Source organism: Chinchilla lanigera, unplaced genomic scaffold (genome assembly GCF_000276665.1).
Source record: "Chinchilla lanigera isolate Chin_1 unplaced genomic scaffold, ChiLan1.0 scaffold00097, whole genome shotgun sequence".
NCBI lineage: Eukaryota > Metazoa > Chordata > Mammalia > Rodentia > Chinchillidae > Chinchilla > Chinchilla lanigera.
The window spans coordinates 6,212,574-6,232,326 of record NW_004955498.1 but is presented as its reverse complement, the minus strand read 5'-3'; the positions used below and the strand labels follow the sequence as shown (position 1 = coordinate 6,232,326).

General features: G+C 49.0%; 1 protein-coding gene across 1 annotated transcript in view; it reads right to left on the bottom strand.

Moving 5' to 3' along the window:
• Positions 1-17,091, bottom strand: part of Mamld1 (mastermind-like domain containing 1) — a gene marked incomplete at its 5' end in the record, with an annotated part of 57,856 nt that extends 40,765 nt beyond the window's left edge. Inside the window, 2 exon segments of the mRNA XM_013505546.1 lie at positions 883-2,619; positions 16,933-17,091. Of these exon segments, the coding sequence (XP_013361000.1) occupies positions 883-2,619; positions 16,933-17,028 (1,833 nt within the window).
• Positions 17,092-19,753: the final 2,662 nt, after the last annotated feature.

The following is a 19,753-nucleotide window of genomic DNA, read 5'->3' as shown; positions in this document are numbered from 1 at the left end:
GCAGAAACTGTGAGCTAATGCAGGTGTGTGGTTGGAAGTTGGGGCTCTGGGATAATTGGTTACACAGCAGGAGCTAACTAATACCGACAAGGATCAGAGTAATGAAAAGTAGGAACTGTGCTAGGTGCTACAAAGGGGTATCAGCTGCATCTAATGATTGAAAAGACTGCCGGAGGTGAGGCGGTGAGAGAAGTCAAAGTTAAGAGTAATTTTGAGAAGAGCATTGGCTCTGCAGTGAGACTTCCTGGCTTTAAATTCTTGCTCCATCACTTGCTAACCATGTGACTCTGGGCAAGTCATCACAACTCTCTGAACCTCAGTTTCTCTGTTTGAAAAATGGGGTGGAGAAGAGTACCTTACAAGTGTCTGACTTTCCTTTCGGGATCTGCCTCAGCATCCACACAGTGATGAATGGCACACAGAACTTGCTCAGCAAAAGTGTGCTGTGGAATTTATGGACAGCTAAGTGCTCATCCTTACGCCAGCAGGGAAGAGACTCAAGTACTTCTGTGCAATTTCCTTACATCCTACGAAGGCTTCATGAGTCCTGCTATGTGGCTTAGTGCGGGGGAATACAGTCCATTTCTGTACAGTCCTGACTTGTCCTCCAAGCTCCTTCCCCTGGGAGTGGCTTGTGGGTGCAGCTTTCCTCCCAGGGGATTACGTGACCTGAACAGACACTGCAACCATAGCCTTGGCCTCATGAAAACTGCCTTAACCACACGCAGTTAGCTGACTTACATAGACCTTTCCAGAGTCCAGTGCAGCTTGAGAGAGGACGATAGCCTGGATTTGCCCTCCAAACCCAGGTATCCATGGCATGCAACTTAGGTATGATTTCTCAAACAAAGGAGGACACCACCAGAGATGAGATTGTCTTACCTGTCTGGGCAGAGTGGGCATGGACTCAGAGGCCACTGGTCGCTGAAAGCGCTGGGGTTGCTGCATCATCTGCTGCAAGAGGAACGAATGCTCAGGCTGCTGCTGCTGCGGCTGCGGTTGCAGCTGCAAGGTGGCGGTGGCAGTGGAGGAGGCAGTGGCAGACGAGGCCTGCGCCGGTATCGGCTGCTGCAGGTAGTGAAGCAGGGAAGCCTGCCTAGAGGTGGCAGGCATGGAGGGCATCTTCTGGGGGGCCGGCTCAGAAACAAAATGGGACAAGGGCTTGGTGTTGGCAAAGGTAAATGGCTCAGGGGCTTCAGGGCTGGAGCTGGCTAGCCCCTGGTGCATGAGCATGCTCAGGGTTTTGGATGAGTTGCTGGTCATGGGCTTAAAGATGGCATTTGCTTGCTGCTGCTGCTGCTGCTGCTGCTGCTGCTGCTGCTGCTGCTGGCTCAGCAGACTACTGGTGGGAGTGAGGCTCCGGATGAGGGAGTACTGGGGCGTGAAGGACTGCTGCGGTAAGCCCGGGCTGGACAGCTTCTCTGGGCAATAGGGCGGGGACGGCCCTGGGTTGCTGGTGGGCAGAGCGGACATCAGGTGCCCTTGGGGGCTTTTGATGGTAGAGGACACCAGGTTGGCAAGAATGGAGCTCTGGGGGCTGAACTGTGGCTGCTGGTTGAGAGCTGGGCTGGGGAGCTTCTCTGGAGTGTAGGGCAAGGTGGGCCCAAGGGTGGCATTGCCGCCAGACGCCATACTGGAGAGTAAGGCATTGGGTGAGGCTTGCAAAGTGCTACTCGACGAGCTGCTGGATGACATGCAGGATACCATAAAGCTCTGAGGGCTGAAAGGCGGTGGCGGTGGCGGCGGTGGTGGGTGCGGTGATGGCACTGGGCGGTAAGGTGGGGAGAGGCCTGGAGGGGGCAGGCCAGACCAAGTGGGGCTGGGGCCCTGCTGCTTGGTAGCAGATCCTTGCTTGCTGGCTGCCAATGCTTTCAGCTGGTGGGCATGATGCCACTGAGGCACCGGTAATGGGGGCAAAGTGACAGGGAGCATGGCCTGGTTCTTCGCCTGTGCTGTCGAGGAACTGGGTGTTGCCATCTGCTTACTGGTAGAAGGAATCGAATAGCTGACCCCTGTGGAGGAGGGCAGGATTGGCAGTGACACACCGGTCACTTGGCTGCAGCTAGAAGCATACTCCTTGCTGGAATCAAGGCCCTCTAATTGTGGCATCGGAACCGGAAGCTTAGGCGGTGTCTCTACGGGTGTCTGGGTGTGGTGTAAGACCAGCGGCTCTTCAGGCTTGCTCCCCAGGATCTTTTCCAGATCTAGATCATTCAGAGAAGGTTCCTGAATTTTGGTTAGCTCCTCCAGCAGGTCTTGAAGCTCCTGGTCTACAGCCGGCACACTGTTGATTTTCTCGTAGTAAGGAACGCTAGTCCCTTTCAGCCCCATTTCTGTAGTTGGTTGCACCCCAAAGGGGGAGCCTGTCATGCCGCCATTCATGGGATTGTGCTCAAGTAGTAAGGACTGGCCAGCTCCCATTGGTGCAGAGCTAGGAGTCATTGTTAAAGCAGGGACCTGCAACTCAGCACAGAGGGTACTGGGATGGGCACCTGGGCCCATAGGGAGGGTGACATCTTCAAGGCAGGGCCTCTTAATTTTATTAGGGTAACCTCCATCACCCATGCCTGGAAATTGGAAGTCGTCTCCTTCCTGTCTCCTCTTAATGGTTCCCTGTGGCTGAAAGAGGAGAGAGAGAGAGAGAGAGAGAGAGAGAGTGAGAGAGAGAAGAAAGATTTTTATAAAGGCTTGGCACATTAATACTAATGAACAGGAAATCTGCAACATAAAACAGACCTCCGCTTAAAGACTTCTACTTGTCAAAACTATAAAATACAGCCTATTTTTGGAAAAATGATGCTTGTTTCTTTGCTGCTGTGCCTCATTTAAATAGTCTTGTTACATTTCAAATAAGGCGCTATAGAGTCTGGATACTAAACGTGACAGAAAGCCACGCAAAGGATATTCTTTGCCCACCTAAAAGGAGTCCAGTGAAACTGTGCCAGAGTCACTAAACAGAACTTGCTGCCAAAGGCAGGCATTCAAGAGCAAACTAGAGTGAGCTGAATATTTCCAATTCTTACTTGTTTACAGATATTCCGATTTCAAACAAGAAAAACTGTAATACAGACACTGAGCTTTTAAGCTGTCTGTCTTGGTCAAATGCAGCAGGCTGCATCGATAAAACAGAATTCAACAGGAATGAGGTTGATCTGGCTGTGTTCTTTTGAGCAGTTGTATTGCTTAGGGAAATGCACAGATTTCAGAACAGTAATTATAGTCATTATTCCATTTATGTTTACACACACACACACACACACACACATGCACGCTTGCACACATTGCTTATGTACATACAAAAATAACTTGGGAAAATCTATGACCAACAATTTTGAATAGTCCTCTCTTGGGGATGACTGGCAAATTCCCTTTCTATTCTCTACCTTTCTGTATTGTTTGTTTTTAATGAGAAGGACATGTAATCAAAAACCCCAAGTATCAAGTTATTTAAGTAAAAAATTCCTCTCTGCAGATGCATCCTAAAGTTGGAGAGATATCAAACAGCAGGAAAAGACCGTGCTGTGAGATCTGTACCTTGGGAGAGTTGCCCACTGTGTGTGAAAGCCTGGCCTTTGGGAACAAAGTGAAGCCACTAGGAATGCAGTCTGTGCTGCTCTTTCACAGCTTTGTACTGCTCCGTGGCTGTCATGTTAATGGCCACAACTGGGCTGTCAGCAGGGAAAGGGAGAAAAGAGCAGGGTGTGTGTGGGAATGATCAAAATAAGACAAGGAAGACAGGGACTTAGACATCACTTGAATGCCAACAGGTGAACAGATATAATTCTCTTGAAACAACTTTTCACATAGGAACTACTCTTTTAGCTTTGGAAATTTTCCTAGGACACAGAGTGCTGATTTTCTGGCGTCCCCTCACTTGCTACCATAAGGGTCAATGACAACCATGGTTAAGTGAACCTCACAGTAGACCACCCAGGGCTGCATGCCTCAAGCCTTGGTGTATACCAGAATCACTCAGACATATCTAGGGTCCTGGGGCCTCCCATCAAGTATCAACTGCTGCAGTTGCATCCACCAGGAGTTTGTGTGCACTCTGCGGCTGATTCTAAATGGACGTGCAGGTTGAAAACCAGCAGCCGAGGGTGTGGGGCAGCGGCAGCATAGGGGGGGGACCCTGGCCTTGGGGAAGGCACAGCCAGGTCTTGGCTCTGCTCCTTAGCCTCCCTGAGCCTGTTTCTTCATTTGCGGAAGGAGAATGATAGTTGTTATCTATCTCCTGCTGCTGCTCTGTTCGGTGAAATGGGGCAGATTGTGTGGTACCTGGCATCCGTAAGGCAACTTAGAAGGGACCTGGGAGTCCAATCCCTTCTACTTCATGACGAGTCCCTAAGCCCCAGGGGGGCAGGATTTGCCAGTAATTGCCCAGGCGAGATGCAGGGCCCCTCTGTGACCACTCAGTGGCCTTCGTTCCACTGTCTTCATCCATCCCCATGGTAGGACACTGCTTTGTCCCTCCAGAAGGGCTCACCACCATGACCCAAACAAAGGCAGCTCTACCACTAAACTCACCTGAGGCCTGACCACTTGGATCTGGCCGCAAAGGTTGAGGAGGGACAGAGCAGGCACAAGAAGAGGCCTAGGCCATCATCTGTGCCCAGGTTCCTAGCCACGAGCCTGTCTGAAGGCAGCAGCCGCACTGTCCTCGAGCTGTCTAGGGAGAAGCTCACCAAATACTTGCCCCACAGCAGGTGACCAGTAAATAGCAGGTGAGTGGATCAATGGACAAACGGACACAAAGGACTTCGAGCACAGGGAGCTTGGGCCATGCATTCAATCAATTATGGAGCAGCCTCTAAACAAGTGAGTGGGTCCCAAAGTGATACCTGGTCCCCTCTACCTTTCCCCAAAGAATCCAAAGAAATCTGACATGGTAAAACAGAAATATTGAAATGAATCAATCAGGGTTGACTGAGCGTGGGTTTTATACAAGGATCTGCTGCAGGGACGCTGAGCTGGCAATGCTGGGCCCACTGTGCTGTTCATGATGTCTAAGGTGACAGAGTGTGAGGTAGGCAGGGCATGACCACTAGACACTAAAGGTTGTGTCAGGGGCCACTGGCAAAGGAAAGGAGGCTGAACCTCTAAATGTGAGCCCGTGTGCACCTGACTTTGCAGGCACCCATCAATGGCATCTGTGCAAATGGTCCCCACTTAGCTCTAAATCAGAGAACCAGCTGGCTCCTCAGTAACAAAGCAGACCCCGGGACACCTCCTTGGAATATCAAGGGCCATCTCATGCTGGTTGGATCCAATTTGCTGCATCAGGTGCCACCTTTGCTATGCCAAGTCTGCAGCTGGGCAGCTGCTCGTGCTCATCACAATATGCGTTTCAGGGGGATCCCTGAGGAGAGGCAGGCTCCCCTTGCTGTCCCCACTAGTGTCCCTCTAGTGGTCCTCAACTGGGCTGCTGTCTGGGCAGAGGGATTTCATTTTTCAGTAGGTTTAAGTGGACCTCCTTTGCCAGAGGCTCCATGTGTGGGGTTTGGTGGTAAGAGCGCTCCACAGTCAGCCTGAAGTGAGAACCCAGTGAGTTTTGCCCTTAAATAAAGGCTTGCTTCAGTGCCTCCTCATTTGCAGTCTCATGATTTGTTATGTGAGATTTGTAATGTTTGTTCTATGATGTGAGAGGCTGGCTGGGCTATCCTCATGCCCATTGTCACACTGGTACCTCTGCCAGGTCACCTGGGCCAGGAAGTGCTGCTGCTCAGGTTCTGCCTGCCTGGGCCATGTGCTCTTGTTTAGATCCCACGGCCACAGTTTGAGGTCAAGTGCATAGATCAAGACAGCTCAGTGCTCTGGAATGACTTCCCTTCGCAGTGTTCCCCAGCAAGCTTCCAGTCCTTTCTAAACCTTGCTGCTTCAGGCCCATACCATTTTCCAGTCTTGGTGACAGCACATTGTTAGTCCCAGCTGCCAGCCATCCCCTGCTTTCTTCAGGCCACACAATGCACATGATCCTGTCCTCTCACTGTGACAGTGGGTGAATCAGTAGACACTGACAGGACTTCTAGTGAGCAGATCAAAACCTTCTCTTTCCATAGAAAATGGAAGTGGACACCATTTGCTTTTGGTTATGCAGTCAATTAAAGGATGAGGGCATTAGACCTCAGGTGTACCAACTTCTAGCCAGTTCCCTCATAGGTCCTGCTTTTGGTAGTAGGAAGGGGAGAAAGAAGGGGGAAGGGTTCCTTGGTATCTTTTAGAAATTAATTACTTCCTCTCCATATATAAAAGCCTGCAGAGTCCCGTTTCATAATCAGGCAGACAAAGCCACCAATGTGATCCCCATGGCCTCATAAACATTCATTAGAATGCATTTCAGAGCATGTGATAGTTCCCTCAGCCCCTAAGTAATGAGAACACAAAGGCCACCCTTCTGACTGGGGCCAAGTTCAGCTCTGAAGCCAACAATATTTCTGGTTCTGTCCGAACAATGACATATGGTAAAGATTCCCTTTCATAGCTTTAGTCCTAAAAGGGCAAAGAAAGATTTCTTAGAAAAGGTACAGATTAGAAGACTACATTATAGGTTCACAAATCAAAATGCAGTCATGGCATTTTGATTTGCTTCTGTAGGGACTGTTGTACTTGCCCCAGGGCTTTCCAAATCATACCTGTCAGGCTAGTGCCAGATAGCAAGCAGTGATCTCAGAGAAGGAAGCTCCTGTTGTAGGTTTTACTATGTACGTGCAGGTGGTTTGACTGCCAGGAATTTGCTGGCCCTCCTGGCCCTAATCATTTGCCTGTGAAGCTCTGAATGTGCCCTCAAGTGGCAGGATGCACTGCTGTGTATCTGACCGAACTGCCAGACACTCTGTGCATATTAAGGGTTTTGCAGGCAAGTGAGTGGTCTAATGTAATAATAAAAAACCTTCTAGACCCCAAATTCCAATGCAGAATGCAGAAGTGTGGGGTGACGAGAGGGCTAGGGGTAGGGCTGCACTCTCAGTTGGTTTAACCTTCAACACTAATTTGTAGTGAGCACAGGCAAGTTATTTTCCTCTTTCTGAACCTGTTTGCTTACCTGCAAAATGGGGAGACAGAGAGCTACTTCAACAAATTTGTATGATTACATGAGCTTAGAAACGTAAAGTTAGCATAGTGCCTGGCATGGTGTTAGATACCAAATAAATATTATCTCTCTTTCCACTCCTGAAAATGCAAACACATGCTTGGTGGTCCTAAAATAGCTGTTAACATAGTTTGCTCAGCAGCATTTTCCATTCAAGGCAGATCTGCCATTAGTCATTGGCTCTGCTCCTGAACAGCTGTGCGCAAGACTAACTTTTGTAAACCAAATCATAATAAAATGCAACAAGAATATGCTATTGAAAGGAAATCCTCAGCATCTCGTTTTATGAAGTGTAAAATCTCTCATCTAAACTTATCTTTTTAAAAAGAGTGTGCATTTGGGGATATTACCCTTTCTTATAATGAATCCCAATTCAGTTTTGGCCCCAAACACATACTGATATTTCATATCTTCAAAATATACAGTCCCAAAGTAGGTCATGTACTAGAAATAATGACAATTGAAAAACATGCATGGACAGTGTCTGTGATTATTATCATGCAAAGTGTCATATAACAGAGAGACAGAAAGAGAGAGAGAGAGAGACAGACAGACAGACATGGTGGCAGTATAGGTGATGGTGACAGTAGTGATCAGCCTGGTAGTGGTAGAGCTAGTGATGATCAAAGTAATGGTGTTGCTGATGGTGGAGGTGATCGTCATGGCAGCAGAGATTGCCATGGTGACGGTAGAAACAGAGGTAGTTGTGAAGATGGTGGAGGTGGTGAGGGTGGTGGTGCAGTGGTAGTGGAAGTGGAGGAGGCAGTGGACAGGAAGTGGCAGAGGTGATCGGAGTCGCAGTGGCACTTATGATGGTAGAAACGGTAATGTGACAGGGCAGTAGTGGCAGGCGAGGAGGTAGCAGCGGAGGTGGATGGAGGGAGTAGAGGTGGTGATGGGGGAGATGATGTTGATGATGAGGGCCACGGTGCAGGCAGTGTTCCTACAGTATTCCCTTCTTGTTACACCGCTCAGTAAGCAACACCATGGACTGGGCCAGAGGAAGGACTCATTCTGAGTGTGTTATTAACAGAAATCTTAAACCAGTCCGGCTCCTTGTGGTCATTCACACTTTTCTTCCCTATCTGGGAAACTGAAGCCGAATTACTGGGGATAACATAGGAGATTTATGTTTGTTCATGTGCTGCCAATAAGTAATTTTATGTCAGATTTAACTACAGAAAAGGGTAAGGCAATTTAAGTTCTTTAGATGTTATGTGGTTAAAAAAATAAAAAAGATGGCGAGTAGTCAGCTACTGTACACTTAGCTGCGTGAGCCCTGCTCTTCGGAAAGCAGGTGTTGGTGTTTGGGAACTGGCTTCCTGGAGGCCGAGTCCATCGTTCCCCACCCTAAAGGTTCCCCTTGAGGGAAGAAGGGAGCCAAGAAAATGGTCAACTTGTCTGCCAGCTCCACGGGCAGCCCTAGTGCTACAAACCGTCAGCACCCCAAGCTTCTTCGAGAAACAGAGGCAGCTACAGAGAGTGGCAGTGCACGTGTGGAGCAGGGTGGGGGGCACGAAGCAGAGGGAAGGAGCCGGGATTCCGGTGGGGAAGCCTGAGCAACACGAACCTCAGATCAGCGTGAGCAGTATGTTTCAGGAGCCTGGCAAACTGGCTGTGTGATAGGGCGGCAGGGAGCGAGACTCAGATGTCTCTGAGGAGGGGCCGCTGCAGTAGAAGCCGAATGCAGGGAGGAACAGGCCAGAGAAGCACTGTGGTGGAGGGCTCCAAGCAGGAGGGCATGAGCACAGAGTCCCTTAGGGGGAAGGCCTGTGGTCTGCTCCAGGGGAGAGTGCAGTGACCTAGGGGAGTAGCTGTGAGCACCACGGGAAGGTTGGGCTGTATTCTGTCTGCAGTGTGAAGCCACAGAGCGAGGGGTGAAGCAGAGAAAGACGGCTCAGTGTTGGTGAAAGGTCTCTGGATGCCAACCGGAGGAGAAATGAACGCTACAGGAAGGCAAAGGTGCAGTTACAGAGCCAAGAACTCCTGAGAAGGATGAGATCCAGAGCTGAGGCAGAGGGGGTCAGGGCCAGCTTGGCACAGGAAGGGAGAAGGGATCCATGGGATGGTGTGAGGCCCTGTGGCTTTACCTTCAGTGGGTACTAAGGGGAGCACCACTTGCTGGGGGAAACAGTGGCCTGGGTTGAAAATGAACTACTTTGCCAGTGACCCGGATCATGCTCAGCCAACTCTTTCTGAACAGGCCCAAACAGTGACTGAGACTCTGAGGCACGCGGTGCCCACCGTGGCTCTGGGCTCTGTGGGTGTGTGCTAGGTAACGTGTTCAGGGCTAGGCCGGGCTGCATGCTAACGACAGCAGCCTGTGGGCCGCAGGGACTTCTGAGCTCACGGTTTGTCAACCTCTGACCCAGAGCATGAGCTGAGCCTCTTCTCCTGAGGAATAAAGTCTTGCTGAAGTGCCCTTCCGGCACTGCAGGGGACCATGCTGGCCCATTGCTTCCAGGAGATGGTACATACTACCTTTTGGAGCTGAAAAGCTGGAAGACTTCCACCACAGCCCCAGCTAGGTGACCACTTCTGAATTCTGCAAGATATGCAGCAGTCTCAAGGGCTAGGCTCCTCCTACCAATGACACTTCTCAGTGGGTCAGCGCTGCGCAGGTTCCAGCGAGCGGAGCGAAGCACCGCCCCCTCCCAGATTCTCCGGGGCCTTGCTCTTATGGCTTTTGTACACTGCTGGACAATTTCCATTTTGTCCAGTGGATTAAAGCACACCCTGCTCCCTCAAGCCTTCAAGGGTCTCACCTTCTGCCTCTTCCACCCCCATCCCAGGTGCTCTGACCAACCCTGAGGCTGCCATATGAGGCCCGTGCATTTTCCACCTCATAATGTCCCTCTCTGAAGGTTGGGGCTGTTTCCCCTACTCATCTCTGTACTGCCAAGCACCTAGCCTCAGTGTCAGGGCTCAGCTGGCATCGCAGGTTGGAATTACCCACTGGAGAAAATGGTTCTCTTCCCATTTCCAGCGTAAGGCCTCAAGACAACCGCTTTGCAGAAAATAATGACGTTATGGTTTACATCTAGATGTCTTCCCAAAGCCCCATCGCTCACAGGCGGGGCTTTGGGAGGTGACTGGATCACAGGGCTGTGATACCCATGATGAGTCCACTGAGGAGTCCATAGCTAAAAGTGATGTAAGAGGTGGGGTTCTACTCCTCCTTTGATCTCACTCTGCTTCCCTCTGCCATGCCGCCCTGCCACCCTGCCTCAGAAACCTCTACAAACTGTGAGCCAACACAAACCTTTCCTCTTTAAGTTGTGAGGGTTGGGTATTTTGTCCCAGGAATGAGAAAGTAACTGGCAAATGAATTCACTAAGTAGTCTAAGGACTTTGGTGCACCCCTTCCCATCTGTGTGACCCTGGCCTCTTGTGTCCAATGAATGAGATGGCCTGAACTATTTTTAAGGGGCCTTCTGGTCAGGCTGAAGCAGTGCAACCCCTGCTTATTGCGTACTTCCTATGCACCAGATGCTGAGTCCCAGCTGCAGAGACAGAAGAGCAGGAGTGCCCAGCAGGGCAGTGAGGGAGTGAGTATGTACCTATGCCAGCGGGCAGCCCTGGGGAGCCACAGAAGTGCAGAAAGAGCTCTGGGTGGGAATCAGGCGGGTAATGGTGCCCTGTGGCACTGGAAGGAGTTAGACAGAGGTGAGCCTGTGCCCAGGGGGAAGGTGAGAAGGACACGGCAGACAGAAGCAGTCATGCCGGGCCTGGGGTCTGGGCCCTCAGTGGTCAGTTCGCTGGCCTGTGGTTCATGCCTGCCTTCCCCACCTTGGGATTTGGGAGATGACTGAGGGTGAGAAGGGAGGAGGGAGGCCAGAGGAGAAGGGAGACAAAGGGAGGAAAGGAGGGGAGGAAAGGCAGAAGGGAGGAGGGAGGTTTTTGACACATTTATCTATATCCAGTGCAGAAATCAAGATCTGTAGCCCAAACTTGGGAAGCACATGCTTCCCCACCCCCAGAAATCTGGAACGCAGCAACCCAGGGGCGGCTTATGACCCAAATATCTACCTGTAAAAAGACAGCCATTGTGTTTTCCAGCTGGGGGAGTTCAGGGAAGGCGAGAGGCCAGTCCTGAGTGTGAAGCGAGGCCCAGGCCTGCATTTCTGTAGAAGGGTATGGAGCCCAAGTCCCAGCTTGGCTGGGCTCTCTTTTTGCCCCAGCCCCGGGGGTCTATAAAGGTCTCCTTCCCTCCCCCGGGAGTCCCACTTCAGGACACCTGTTACCTTGGGCCTCATGTGAATGCAAGTGGGGTGGGGGTAGGTAGGAATACAATATAGACAAGGCCAGAGTGGGCTCTCGGAAGTTCAGGAATAGGCAGTGCTGAGCTACCAGATGCCCACAGAAGCCAGCTGCCAAGTGAAACTCCTTTTCCAGCATCCACCCCTTCTTACAGACTGCGGTTCGCTGAGCTGAGGTACCCAGGCAGGACCCAGATGCCAAGCCCAGTGGTGTCCTGCAAGAGATCTATCTGCAGGCAAGGCTTCCCACCCTGGATGGGCGTTGTAACAGGAAAGGGCTCTTGCTGCAGAAGGAGGAGGGGAGCAAAGGGAGAGAACAGCTGCGTGCTCCATGGGGAGGATCCCCAAAATAGCAAGGCGCATACGCACTGCGGGCCTTGACCCAGAATGCTCAGAGCTGCACCATAAATCCAGCTCGCCTCAGTGCAGTGGGGCTGATGATGAGGCTGCAGCATCCTCAGGGGTCCTCTGTATTCCTACCTGAGCTCCAAGGACACATTCCCCATTGCCTTTCTGATGGAAGAAATTCTGAGCCAATGCCAATCTCTGATCACTAAGAGAAGCGCTAACAGCAGTCAGACCCTGTGAGTTTTAAAAAATGTTCGTGTCCACCTCTTGTTCATCATCACCCCAGAGACCCTGACACAGGCAAGGAGCAGGGGTATTATGTCCACTTTACTGGTGAGCAGACTGAGGCCCAGAGGCTCACATTAAGAGCTCAGTAAGTGATAGGGAGCTGCCTCCTTGATCAGCTGCTCCCTGGGAACAGTGGGGCCCCTAGATGGGAGATTCCCTCTCTTGGGGCCAGAGTTGCACCTACAAATGCAGGGGATATTGGCAAAGAAACCAACCCTTGAACCTGGTCTTCCACATGACTTCCGAAGGTCACACCAGTTCCTAGCTGGCTGTCCCCACCTCCCTGCGGGACTTGGAAGCAGGTGTTTTTCTGCCAGCTGAGTGGTATATGATGCTGGTCAGAAGGCTCCAGAAAGCCACCACAATGAAGTAAAGATTCTTCCACTCTACCTGGTCATGAGCTGTGTCTGCCACTGGGATGAAAGCTCTCAGAAATCTGGATCTCTGTTTTGCCTGAGCACCCAGAATGGCTTGCAGAAGGTTCCATGGATATATGAGCTCCTAATTCAGGAAAGGGAAGCAGCAGAGTGGGAGGAGCTCTGGCGGCAGGGCACGTGGGTGTGAGGTCCAAATTTACAGCCTCCTACCCTGTGACACTGGGAAACTCACTATCCTCCCTGATGGTCAGTCTCTTCTTTGATGAAATATCACAGGAGCAAATGAGGTAGGACACACAAAGCACCTTGCTCAAGAGAGCCACTCAACCATTCACTCCTTCCAATCCCACCATGACCTTCAGAGTAGGACGCATTTGTTCTTAGTGAAGGAAACCCAGGAATAACCTGATCCTAGATGGAACTCCTGGATGCAGAAGAGGCTCTGAGTATGTGGCAGGAGGCCAGAGACAGACAGGGCCTTCGAGATTGTACTGGGGCTCTCTGACCTCAAGAGGAAAGGGGACTTGTTCAAGGTCTCACTAAGAGGTAGTCACACCCTGGGGCCAAATTTGAGCGCTCAGTCCTGAGAGTAGCACCACTTTTGTGAGGGAAACCATGTGCTCCCAAGGCTGATGAGTGCAGCTCTTGAACAGATCACACATCATGGGAGGAGGTGAATAGAGAGATTCCAACTAGGCTTTTCTAAGGGCACCGGTTGAAAGAAGAGGGACAGATAGAATGGGGTTAGTATTTTTGTAGCCATTCAAATATCCACACTCTGTTACACGGAGGGCAGGGCTCTTCTCTCTTCCTGCCTGAGCTCCACTTGCTTTTTGAGGGGGGAAGGGGACTGGCTAGAGGTTGATTTTGGTCATTCTGCAGGTGAAAAGCACACTGAACTTGTGGTCACCCAAATGGAAACCCTCGATATGATTCCCCACCTTCTTCATGGCCATCTCTCCGCAAGTCATTGAATTTCTTAAATCTCATTGTATTAATCCATAAAGAAGGAGAATGATAAGAATAGTCCCTCCCTTCTAGCCATAGAGTGTTTGGCAAGCTCCTGATGATTGGGCATTGCCAATTCACTGTAACCTTCAGAGCGAGGCATTTAGTAAGGTTAAGTGGCTGAACACAGAAAATAGAGTGCAGCACCTTTTTTCTCCAGTGGTTCATTGAATGCCCTTAACTTTCCCATTTGGTCCAGTAGCTGCCTTATAAATGGAATAAACAGGTGGCTGCTCAGGGTTGAAGCAATCTTTGCAACTTCCAGTGGGATACAGACTGACTCAGAGATGACCTGTGACGTCCATACCGAGTCCCAACTCCACACAGGCTCCAGAGCAGTACCAATTTGCAGAGCTAATGCCTTGGAGGGTCTCACACTAGCAATCAGTGATCTACAGATCTGGGAAAGGAGTCAACATCTCAACTTCAAAGGGAAGGACCAACTGCTGTCTCCTGTTAAAACTCCAGACAAGAACTGTGGAGACCGGATGTGTTATTAACCTTGGATAGATGCTCACCTGTTCAAAAGGCAAAACTCTTCTTTTTTCTCCTGTCACAAGAGTCATTAAGCAATTAAGCTCCTGAATGAATGAACAAATGGTACTAAAAAGGTATGTGCACTGCTGAGGTGTCTTATGGGGACTACTGCCTTCTATATTCGGTCTTTAACACTTTTAGATCTAAGAGGCAGCGGAGTATGGCAGTGAGGATAGTGGGCTCTGAGATGTGCCACTTCTTAGATCTGTGACTTTGGTCGTGTTGCTTGACCTTTCTGAGGCTCATTTTCCCAGAGATAATAATAGTCTCTTCCTCTCAAGGTTAGAGAAGGTAGCATCCCTCTAATGCTTAACAAAATGCCTAGCACCTAGTCAGTGCTCAGTGAATGTGGCTATTCTCGCTCATGGTTCAGGGCACTTGTTCTCATAGGGGCAGGGGATGGACAAACCTCCATAGCTACTTAGGAGCAGATGAAAGACTGAAACTCGGTGTCCTAAGCCCTGTTCTTAGGCTAAGAATAGCTGTCACATTAGATGCACATTTTCCTGCAAGAGGTTTCTCAATTATTTGCATGTAAGTCCTACAGCTGTTTAAAAAGAACTCTCCTCTGGGAGTGATAGAATTTTAAAACTTTGCTTTGAGACATGAGTGTTTTGTTAGCTTGTTTTTGAGGAAGGAATAAAAGAACCAGTTAAGTTGAACGCCCGAAGCAGATCTCTATGTTACGGCTGCCTTTAGGATGAGGGGGAGTGGTGCGAGCAATGTGCTTCCAGCTGCCCATGGTTTCCCGGGACCAGGGTGCACGGTGCTATCTGGATGTTACAAAGCATCAGAATGAGAGCAAACAATGGAGACATCTGAGACCTAGCTAAGGCCACCTCCAGGAAATGCAAGCCCAGCTTCTCCAAAGGATCTCATTCTGCTGCTAGCCTTCCAGGCCTCGAAGTAACTTATTTGGACAGCAGGTTCCTTGGTGAATCCACAGGCAAGTCCGCCTTTAATCTGACAATCTCTGTGCCTCTGTCTATAAACACCCCGCTGTTGAGAGCCTTAGTGTGCACAGCGCAGCTTGATGTCAGCATGGGGTATCTTCCTGATGCTACGGGGACTGACCAGCCACTAAAATTCAGCTGCGACCACAGCACACTACGTGCTGCCCTGGCTGCTCGGTGACGGTAGCAATGGGCATCTGTCAGGCCCAGGCAAAGGAGTGGGCTTTCTCAGTGTCATCACTTTCCGAGGCCATATGCGTCTTCCAAGAAGACAGATGCAGCTTCAACTGTGAAGAAGATTCATCTGAGGGAACTTTTCTCTCAGCCTGAGACATATTTTTTTTTTGGATTTCCCTCAACTGGGGCAAATCTTTGGCCTTCTAGGACAGCTTGGCATTCGGAGAATAGCCACACCACTCAGAGCCAAGGGCAATGAACAAAGGTGTGCCATGGAAGAGGAGCAGGGCTGATTCCTACCAAGTCCAAAGTGTGACTCCAAGCAATGGATGGGAAGTTTTGGCGAGGCTTACTAAGGGCGCTAAAGGCCGTCTGCCAGGAGACGCTAAACCTGCAAATGGCATGAGCAATGACAGCTTTTTAGAGTGAGGTTATGGATGGCTGCTCCAGAGACTGATTCAAAGGCCAACTACTGCTCCCTCCTCCACCCCAAATATGTGCATTTTGATCTACATTGATCTCAGCCAAAGTAGTTACCTACCAGTCACACTTCTCCAAGAGTGTCGGTGGAATGGGGGAGTAGGGGAAGAGACCCTTGCAACTACAACCCACCCACCTTCTTCTCCAAGATGTAATCCAAGTGAGTGCAAATGTGGGAAACAAAGGAGGAATTTGAAGTTCTGTCAAAACTCAACATGGACTCTGGGGACACTACCAGGGGTTTTCCTTTGTGGACTCAATTGCTGACCATAAAAGAGAAGCACAAAATCAAAAGGGTCTTTAGGATAGAGGCCATCAGTTTTCTTCTAGAAGGTGCCTGACTAGGGGCTGGCAGTTTGGAGCACAGGTTTCCGGCTCAGTAGTCACTCCCTCATCGCCATCCCATCTGACTGCCGTTTCTAGGAGAGCTGGGGCCCTAGTCAACAAAGTTTTGTAAACGTCACCACACTCCACCTGACAGCACATACTTAGTCCACTGTTGACAGTGAGGGAAAAAAGAGAAGCATGATCCAATCAGTGCCTCCCCCACACCTGTGCACATAGCAGAATACTAAAATAAACCGAAAGTGGATTGCCCTGGGAACAGGAGAAGGCAGGCCCTCTAGTTATGTGAAATGACATTACCTCAGAACCCAGGGCTTCTAGTTCTATGAACAGGAAGGAAGCAGGCCCACGGCTCTATAAGAGCCATTTCCTCTCTGTTCTATTAATTTCAGAGATTAAGCAAGCCACTCCTCTGAGGGCCAAATATCCTGAGATAACAGCCATTGTGTTTGCTGCAGCTCCTGCTAACCAGGCTAATCTTGGAGATAGACTGGCGATGTTGCAGGCTTTTTTTTTGTCAGATTCAAGAAATCAGTGGCTCTCATGGCCCCTTCTGTCATCATCCTTGTCCCTAGAACTACCACTAGAATCGCCAGTGCTGAACTTCAGACACTTAGATGATGTCTGGATTCCTAGGGAGGAAAACGGTAGCGTTAAATGAATTGTAGAAACGACACTAGGGCCAGAGAGTTGAATTGGAATCCTTTTCTGTGCCCTACTAACTGGCTTCTTGTTCTCAGGCACCCTGGGACATGAATGCAGTGCACCTAGGGCTTGCCTTTCTGGCTGGCTTCTAAGAGAAAAGGTAGGAACTTCATCGTTTTTCTCATCGAAGGGGTGGACTGGGAATGTAGATCAAGGCCTGGAGTATATTTGCAGCTCTTTCAGAAACCCTCAAGGAGCAGGTTAGCTCAACTCCTACATTTTCCTACAGCAGATTTAAGTGCCTTCTCTTTTGGGTTGGTCACCCACCGTCAAGTTTGCACAGAGAACTTTCAACAACACAGCTCACGTTCAAGTTTAAGATCAGAAACATTCAGCCCCCCGCCCTCCATAGCCCATTTTCTGACCGATTCGTGGAGCTTTCTGGGCTCCTGACGATTTCCCACCGTGGTGAAATGGGGAAGCATGCTCTTGATTACAAGCCGACTTTTCCAGTCATCCATTGTTTGACCTGGAGTCTTATTCTTGACTCTCCAAGGCGCTTCCCAAACGACCTAGACACAGGGCTTAGGGAGACAAAAAGCATACCGTCTTTCAGATACAAAGACGAGACCATTGACCTCCTGAATCAGACTTTCACGCTTGAGGACAGGCTTGTGTGGAGTCAGCCACATTCCTTTTCCCATCTCTGTCCCCACCCCATCACCCCCATTGAGTACCACCACTCCCACAGATGGGGGCACTTGTGGGAGGCAGTTGGCAGTCTCCAATCATGGGGCACGGCACAGTTCCCTGCGAGCAGAAAGGTGGGTAGACGAACGGTCTGGTATGGCTAAATAACACTGGGCATGTAGCTGGGGAGTGTGGTTCCTGGGTCTGGCTTTGCTTTTGTGTAATGTGCATTCAGACCCAGAGAAAGACTGTTCTTTTCTCTGAAATGCAGTTCCCGTATAGGAAAAGCATGGCGGTTGCCCCACCTGATGGCTGAGGGGCCCTTCAGCTTTACTAGAGTCAGCCTTGGAATCCATAGAAGAATGAAACACCAGTTCGGTCTTACCAGCACCGAGTCCATGAACAGACGCACAGTTCAAAGCCTGGCTGACACCAGAGGAAAGCAACGGGTGTTGGAAGGGGCTCGTGAAACTCTGGTGCTCTGGCTTATGGGAAGCAGCAAACTATGACCAGGCTACACCCACGTATGCCCTCCATAGCGGATGAGCAGACATGCAAACCCAGGGAAGGCTATCCTCCCATTTTGTTTTTCATGAGGCAGGTATGAGATAAGAGCTCTGCTAAGGCATTCATATGTATAGGCGGTTTTATTTACTGTAAACCTTTTTGGCAGTCAGTAGCAGGATCTAAAATCCCAGCGCCCAAACTTCCACTTCTGGAAGGACAGAAAAGTACGTTCCCCCATTCTCCCACTGCATACAACTAACACCTCCTGATATTATATACAAATCAAATAGAAGAAGACCCTGAAAGGCAGAGTAAAGTGAGGCTGGACGGGGACCTTGGGATCTGAGGAAAAATGCAGTGGTGAGTTCCCCAGATTTTCTTTTGTCTCATATATTCCAGACATGAAGCTAAAAGAACCATCAACCCAGAATGCCAATGGGCACAGATAAAAAGGTCTCAACAAAAGCCCACTGTTTCTATCCAGAGGACCAGGAAAGGGACAGGATAGCAAGATAGAAAACATTGAGACAAAACGGCTCTAGTCCAGCTAAACGCTAGATAAAACACTGCAGTCCATTTGATCCCATCAGCAAGGCCCAAGCAGGGAGCTTAGACTCCAGTTCCACTTGGCAGTAATGAGGCCTTTCTTCCGTTCCCCACTATGAGTGACACCACCTGGAACTTTCACTCTTGCCCAGCAGAAATGATGAGCCCCCATGCCCTTGATGTTGGTGAAGGTTAAATGGGGAACCTAGACTTCCATACCCACTTGACAGAAATAAAATGGTCCCCTCTTCCATGTCAGAGCAGTGTCAGAGGAAGTCAGCCAGTTTTATAACGTAACATCCAAATGTCCTGATTTCAATAAAAAAGCATTCGTCATACCAAGAACCAGGAAGATCTAAAACTGAATGAAAATTATTATCAGCAGATGTGTCATCAAGATGACACAGACATTAGAATTATGTGACATGGATCTTAAAATAGGAATCATTTAAATACTTTCACCAACAATTACAACTAAGTTTTATTCAAACAGAAAATAGAGAATGTCTCAGCCAAGAAATGAGAATTTTCAGCAAAGAAGCAAAAATATAGGGAAAAACCAAACAGAACTTTTAGAACTGCAAATACAATAATTGAATAAACTCAGTGGATGGGTTCTAAAGGTGAGATGGATAGGACACAGGAAAGAATTAAGATAAGACAATGAAAATTATCCAAACTGAATTTCAGAGAGAAAGTATACTAGAAAAAAAAATAAACAAATGTGGGGACAACTCGAATTATAACCCAAAGATCTGACAGCTATGGAGTTGGAATTCCAGTAGGGACAGAAGGAGAGCAAATGGAACTGAAGAAGCACTCGAATAATGGCTAAAAGCTTCCTACATTTGGCAAAAGACACAAACCTGGAAACTCAAGAAGTTGAATGAAGCTTAAAAACTATAAATCCAAAGAAACACACTTCAAGGTCCATTTTAATGAAACTTCTGAAATGTGAAGACACAGACTGGAGAGCAGGGACAGAGAAATGACACTACCTAGAGGGGAAAACCAGTTTAAATGACAGCAGATATCTGATCAGTAACCATGGAGGCCAGAAGGAAGTGATGTAATACTTTTCAAGTGGTGAAAACATACTTCAGATATGGAAAGGAATCAACACATTCTTAGATGAAGGATGAAGGGAAACTAAGAAATTGTCAACAACAGATTTATACTATGATAGTGGTGAAAAGGAGTTCTCTAAATAGAAAACAATGAAAGGAGTCTTGGGTATCATCAAGGAAGAAGAAAAACAGAAATATAAAAATCGTACAGCTTGATTTTCCTCTCTGCTTGAATTTTCTAAATTATGCTTGATGGTTGAGGTGCCAATTATAACATTGTCTTGTATGGTTCTAAATGTATGAGGAAGAAATATTTAACATAAGTGCATCAGAAACAGAGGGACGTAAAGGGGTGGAGGGAATAGTATAGTTTCTATACTTCATTCAAAGTAGTAAAATACTGATACCAGTAGACCACTATTTTATATATTATATA